The sequence below is a fragment of the Myotis davidii genome, unplaced genomic scaffold (assembly GCF_000327345.1).
Source record: "Myotis davidii unplaced genomic scaffold, ASM32734v1 scaffold392, whole genome shotgun sequence".
Classification (NCBI taxonomy): Eukaryota; Metazoa; Chordata; class Mammalia; order Chiroptera; family Vespertilionidae; genus Myotis; species Myotis davidii.
In genome coordinates, this window is record NW_006284244.1 from 1,903,920 (window position 1) to 1,911,169 (window position 7,250).

General features: G+C 34.1%; 1 protein-coding gene across 2 annotated transcripts in view; it reads right to left on the reverse strand.

The window, feature by feature from the left end:
- Positions 1–7,250, reverse strand: part of MAP9 (microtubule associated protein 9) — a 25,391-nt gene that overhangs the window by 11,930 nt on the left and 6,211 nt on the right. For both annotated transcript variants that reach the window (XM_015568576.1, XM_006754273.2), the window contains exons 6-7: positions 3,615–3,708; positions 2,170–2,411 (exon numbers count right to left, since the gene is read on the reverse strand). In XM_015568576.1, the coding sequence (XP_015424062.1) occupies positions 2,170–2,411; positions 3,615–3,708 (336 nt within the window). The remainder of the gene's footprint in view (positions 1–2,169; positions 2,412–3,614; positions 3,709–7,250) is intronic.

Consider the following 7,250-nt stretch of genomic DNA (forward strand, 5'->3'; position numbering starts at 1 on the left):
AGGTAGTCCTGATTCCAAGAATTGATTTGTCCCCATCTGACACTGGCCTCCCATTTAAATTAATTTGAAGACAGTTTCCCATGATGCCAGCATTTGCAATGACTATTAATAAATCACAAGGACAAATTCTAGACAGAGTAGGAATATTCCTACCTGAACCCGTTTTCAGACATGGTCAGTTATATGTTGCGTTCTCTCGAGTTCGAAGAGCGTTGATGTTAAAGTCAAAGTTGTAAATACTTCATCACAAGGGAAATTAGTCAAGCACTCTGAAAGTGTTTTTACTCTTAATGTGGTGTACAAGGAGATATTCGAATATGTGTAATCAATTTATCAGTCATTGTTTTTATCCATGTTTTTATATCATGTTTTTGTTTTTATATCATGATTTGTTATTTTTATATCAAATCATGTTATTGTTTACTTATTAATCAATTTATATACATCATGTTGTTTACTTATTAATCAATTTATATATTATTTTCATAAACATTTTACTAATTTTCTTTCATCTCTGAGACTTCTATTATAAAGAGTGAATAGTTATTAAAATATTTTGTATTTTAATTTTGTAATACTATATTATATATACTACTTTGGCATGTAATTTTTTGCAGTAATGTAATTACCACACAACTCTTTCTTCTAATTAATTTCCTTTCAATGTGCACAAATCCGTGCACCAGGCCACTAGTAAAAAGGTAAACAAAGGTAACTCATGAAAGAGTCCAGTGACAGAGTGACTGGAGCAGAGAAGAGGGAGGGTCTCCATGAGGACTTGGCATCAGAGCTGAGAAAAATGAACAGTAGAAAGGAGCCACCTGAAAGAAGGTGAAAAGAAGGACCAGTAAGTATCAAAAGCCTGAGAAGGGGAAGAGCTTGGTAATTTTGAGAAACAGAGAGAGATGAATGCTGCTGAAGCCCAGTGGACAATGCAGAGAGAGGAGGAATATGTGGTCCAAGAAGAATCCCTGGAAATCTTTAGGGAATAGTGAGAATTCAACAGAGACCTTAGCAAGAGAGCAATTTAATTATTCCCTGGAAATCTTTAGGGAATAGTGGGAAGTTCACATTTGTTCTCATGTTGAGAATCCAACAGAGACCTTAGCAAGAGAGCAATTTAATTCCCACATAAGAAAGATCATTCAGTAGCAAGTAAGAATAAAGCCAAGGATAGATTCAATTAAAAGAAATATGCTATGATCTTGTCATATGTAAATTACCTGCTTTCATTTAGAATGACCTCTGTTAGACATTTCTAAGATTCTGTCTATAAATTCCAGAATACTCTTCTTTCTTTTTTAGGAATAACTTTTTTACTCTACACAGACAGATGAGTTGCTAGCATTACAGATGTAAACATATCCCTACTTTGGCATTCTCTTTTTTCCTAAGGTACGTGGTTAAGGACAATATATCTGAAACAAGGCTTAATGAACATTCTCTATACATTTTAATAAAAAGCTAATAGTCTGTATTATAATAAAGTCCTATTCAAGCACAAGTTTTCAGCTAGCACTGTAATCTTTCCCAATAACAAATATACATAGCCACCAGTCAACTGCAGCTATAAGTGATAAAGACTAAATTCAGGAGAAATGCAGACTAAAATTGCTATGCCATAAATTTTAACAGTACAGCACTCTGGTGCAATGCAGCATAGGGACAAATAATCCTACACACCACAGATTTGGTCCTCAAGGTTATAATAAAATGTTTCTGATAATGACCCTGTCCATCCATTTTAACATGCATGGATGTTGATAAACATTTCTTCTTAAAGATTTTCATTAAAATTTGTAAAATGTTTAAAGATGATATCCAAAGAAATAACCTTCACTAATTAAAACCTTGGCAATTGTTCCAGATGGCTGCATTTTTAAATGAGGACCCATAGAAACCTATCCACTTATGTGTACGTATTTCTGATATATTTAAAAGTATATTACCATATACTTCTGATAATTTTAATGAAAAAAATAAGTTTTATTATATTCACTGAAACCTTCCCTGAAGTTAAAATTCTATTGAATTAATTAAGAACCACTTGATAATACCACAATCGACGATGAGTTTTCCACAGATAATTCAGAAATATCAAACATGGAAAACAAAATAAAGTTGTATTTTGAGCTTTAAAATATAAAAGGTATAATTTTATATTAATACCTTTGCAGATTCAGTTGCACTGGTAGATCTTAAATTCTGCTGAGATAGTGGTGGATCAACAGTTAAGTCATCATTCATTTCCAATTTAGCTTTCTCCTTGTTTTCTTCAAGGTCATCAGAAGTCACTTGCCCTTCCTTGGATTTCTCAAGTGCAGAAGTAACAAAGTCTATCAAAAATGAATTATCTTCATTTTTGTCTGATTTCAAGGAATGATGGTTTTCAGTGAATTCTTCATTCTGATCTATTTTGAGACAGAGTAATAGCACTAAAACTCCATTGTAAATTAACAAGGTGGATAAGAGATTCATTTGTTTTCCACTAGATGTCATTAATCCCTTTTTCTTGCAAAATAAAATATGCAGAAACTATCATATTCAACTTGAACAAACTTTTATTCCAGTGATCTACAAAAGAGAAAATCGTTACTCAACCTACTAAAACATCAATGTACCAAATGCTTAGAAAATTAGTAAACAGACTGGAATAACTACCCTACACTGAAGACACACCAAAAGCGCTTGTTGATCTATAAACCAAGTAAGTCAGATGGCAATATCAATTGTCTTCAAGAGCCTGTTTCTTAGCTGTAACAAGGGCTTTATAAGTAGGAGACACACATATCTATGCTACTACAGTTCTCAGTAGTGCAGATGTAAAATTGTATAGGTGCAGGGAGAACCAAGAATGCATGTCACTCTAGTATAGTCCACCACACAGAGAGTAAAGCCACCCTCTAAAGCAGAGGTTTTCAACCTTTGGGTCGCGACCCCTTTGGCAGTCGAACGACCCTTTCGCAGCAGTCTCCTAAGACCATCCTGCATATCAGATATTTACATTATGATTCATAACAGCAGCAACATTACAGTTATGAAGTAGCAACAAAAATAATTTTATGGTTGGGTCACAACATGAGGAACTGTATTTAAAGGGCCAGAAGGTTGAGAACCACTGCAAAGAGTTTTATTCCCACTAAGATGCAGTGTTGCCTCTGATACCAAGGGGGCACTAAAGGCAGTTTATTTTTGCATTATCATTTATTATTGTATTATTTATTTACTAGAGGCCCATTGCATGAAGAGATTCATGCAATAGGCCTCCCCTTCCCCTGGCTGTAGGCACTGGTTTTCCTCCGGCACCCGGGATCCAGACCTTCGCTCCAGCCGCTCACTCCAGCCTCAGCAGAGAAGCCAAGCCTCTTCAGCCTTCCATCTTCACTCCCTGACTGTGTATGCAAATTAACCACCATCTTTGCTGGGTTAATTTGCATATTCATCCAATTGGCTGGTGGGCATAGCAGAGTGACACCAATTTGCATGTTTCTCTTTTATTAGTGTAGATATTAAAACTGTAAACGTACTTCTGCCCACCTGTGCATTATTTCTTTTGTAAGTATAAGCAATTGAGTTCACAGATAAAATAAGATACAATAATTTGATATAATCACCTTTCATAGATGTTTTTTCCCCAGATCCTGGTGAAAGGGAATCTCCAAAACTTTCTTTAAGGGATGATAATGACAAACTTGTTAACCATGGATCCTGCTTAAAATAAAAGATAATAAAAAAGTATTAAGTTAGGTCAGTTCTCAAGATTTATGGAGGACAATAGCATTATTAAGACTATTTCATAAGTCTGACATCTGCATTTTTAGGAGTTTGCTGATGCAACACCAAAAGCTTGTTAAGCTAGTGGAGGCTACGATGCTTTGTTTTCAAGCCTCTATGTCTTGATCATTAACAGGGGTCACTACAGCCTTACCCGGTTTGGCTCAGCGGATGGAGCACTGGCCTGCAGACCAAAAGGTCTCAGGTTTGATTCTGGTCAAGGGCACATACCTTGATTGCAAGCTCCTCCCAGCCTGGGCCCTGGTCAGGGATTGTGCAGGAGGCAACCAATCAATGTGTTTCTCTCACATTAATGTTTCTCTCTCTGTCTTTCCCTCTCTCTTCCTTCTCCCTAAAAGTCAATGAAAAAAATATCCTTGGGTGAGGATTAACAAAAAACCAAAAACACATACACACAAAAAAAGGGGTAACTATAGAGCTATTCTAGTTCTTTAACAGATATCTCTACATTTATTTTTAGCAATTTTTAGAATTTCTGCTACTCTAAAATCAAATCTCATAAATATTTAAAGTAAAGATTTGATATCTATTTCTCTAATTCTCCATTCTAAGCATAAAGATGACAGTAGGTAAAAATCCTTACTTTGAAACAAATATTACTAGGCATCTAAATGAAAGCAATTATAAAACCAAGTACATAGCTACTTACAAATATCTAAGATTTTATGCACCTCAGTTTTCTTCAAAATTCTAAAAATTACACTAAATTAAATTATTATATTTGTGTTTCTAAAGTAAACATCTCTCTATAGAACAGCAATCCAATCCATGGAGCAACTACTAAAATATAATGCAAATAGGTACAGGCAAAAAGGCAATAGAGGAATTATAATGAAAAACAAAAAATATGTGACTGACTCATAAAAAGGCAGTAAAGGATTTATAGAGGAACAGTAAGAACAATATCAATTAAAAAAACAATAGGTAAAATAAATACAAAGCAAACAGTAACAAACTGGCCCTATATGTACTTACATTAAAAGTAAATAGACTAAAATAAAATATTTAAAAATAAACAGACTAAATACTTATGAATGCTATAATGTGCTCATAAATAAATGGACTACCACTAAAAGGAGATTGTCAGACTTGATAAAAACATGACATCAAACTGTTATTACAAAAGAGTCACTTAAAGAGACACAAATAGTTTGAAAGAAAAATGATAAAAAAATATTTACCATGCAAACAGTCATAAAAAAGTTGACACATTACACAAAACAAATTGCAAAATAAGGAGTATCACCAGATAGAAATATTTCATAATGCAAAATAGGATCAAGGCATAAGTGTATGATGTGTCTAATAACAGAGTCATAAAATACTGGCAAACTGAAAGGAAGTATAGACAAATTTGCAAGCATAACTGGAGATTTTAACACTGTTAGATGGTACTAGGAGAATCAACTAGATAAAAGTCAGTGATAATGGAGAGGACATGAATGATACTGCCAGGCACCTTGAGCAAAATACAATTATAGACCATTTTATCTAACACCTGCAGAACACATATTTTTTTGAAAAAGCAAATGGAACTTTCACAAGATACACTTAGGTTGGACCATAAAAATATCTTAATTTCTTAAAATGTGAAATCATATAAGATATATTCTTTTGTCACGATAAAATTACAATAAAATCTTCGTATTGAATTATAATTTATCTAGAAAAGGTCCAAATATTTGGAAATAAAATCATTAGGCACCAAATAACCAATTGGTCAGAAAAAGAGATCATAAGGGAAATTAGAAAATAGATTTAAAGAAATGAAAATGAAAATAAATGGCATCAAAAAATTGGGTGCTGCTAAAGCAGTGCACAGAGGGAAATTTATAGCTTTCGATGGTTTTATTAAGAAGGATGGAAAAGGCTTTTAAAATCAGTGGACACATTTTAAAGGTAAGGAAATTAAACCTAAGGAAAGAAATAATAAAGAGTGAAAATCAGTGAAACTGTAAATAAACTATAGAGAAAATTAACAAAGCCAAAGTTGGTTCTTTAAAAAGTTTAATAGAACTGAGCAATGCCTATTAAGATTTAACAAGAATAATAGAAATTATAAATTCTATATTAGAAATAAAAGGTAGAATGCCATGATAACACACATTTCTTAATGGAAGTTAGCCAGGGACCATATAGTCCATTTCCCTGATCTGCTAAAGCACATTATGGAGGAGGAAACCTTCCCATACTCATCCCCTCTGAAATGTGAGGTGGAAGTTTGCGAATGATATGAAGTGTAAAGACAGGAGGCCACATGTTTTCCCAAATGATGACACATAATAAACTTTCTGATGAAATCCTGGAAGATCACATTGACTTCCATTTTTTAATGTCTCTGAAAGTATAGGACAGTGCCATCAACATTCAATAAATAAAACCAAATGAGAACACTGACACTGGCTATGTCCTTAGTTTGCATGGATAATAAAGGGTCACATACCAAACCTTACAAACTCAGGGGAGGTGGGCCCTATAAACTCAGAGACCAAAAGTAACCGCATAGGATGGTCTGAACATAAAAATTCCTAACTAAAAGCAGGTCATGGCAGGTAGTCACATCCTAAGCCTATGGCTTCCTTGACAAAGGTCAATCTTTACCGTAGGTGAGCCTATTATCTTTTTGCATCTAAGATACATACCTTGGAAATGTCAATCCTCAGGGCACACGCACCTCACCAAAGCAAGAGGCCACAGAAGCCCTCATTGTTACTTGTTTCCTGAATACCATCTCTATGTGCTGTAAATGTTCATTGTTAGCTACCCCGTACCCAGCAATGTAAAAAAGTATGTGTCTCTCCATTTTACTTTTTATCCAGTCCCAGAGATTTCCCTGCTTTGCTTCTCCCTACTCCCTAATCATTATACCACCAATGATTTCACGTATCCCTCCTGAGACTCCTCCTTTGATTCTAATGTATAAAATAAGCTGCAAAACTGTCATTTTCCAGGAAATGTTCTCCATTTCTTGAGATTTTGCTCTGTGGCCACTGTTTTCAGTTTGGCTCAAACAAACTCATAAAAATTCTCTACAGGTCTGGCCATTTCCTATACCGACACTGCAAATTATATAATGCAAAAATACATAAATAAAAAAATAAAGTTTTACAATTTAAGTTATACAATACTACATAGATTCAAAAGGACAACATTTTTTTTTTTACATTCTACTTTCTTTGAAATTGGATGCATATTATAATTACTGTTGTGTTATGGCTTAATTGGCAGAATTTTATTCTCTCATGGAAGTACACGATATAATGCTGTATATTTGTTACATCTTACAATTGATGGCATTTCAGACTCAATGAAATGCAGTATATTAAAAAAAACATAAAATTATGTCCATATCAACTGCTGAAGAAAACATGGAACACACACACATACATGCATAGAAATTTTCTCTCTCTCATGGTTAGAGGCCAAGGCCTGAAGGGGAGAACACAGCTCGGCAG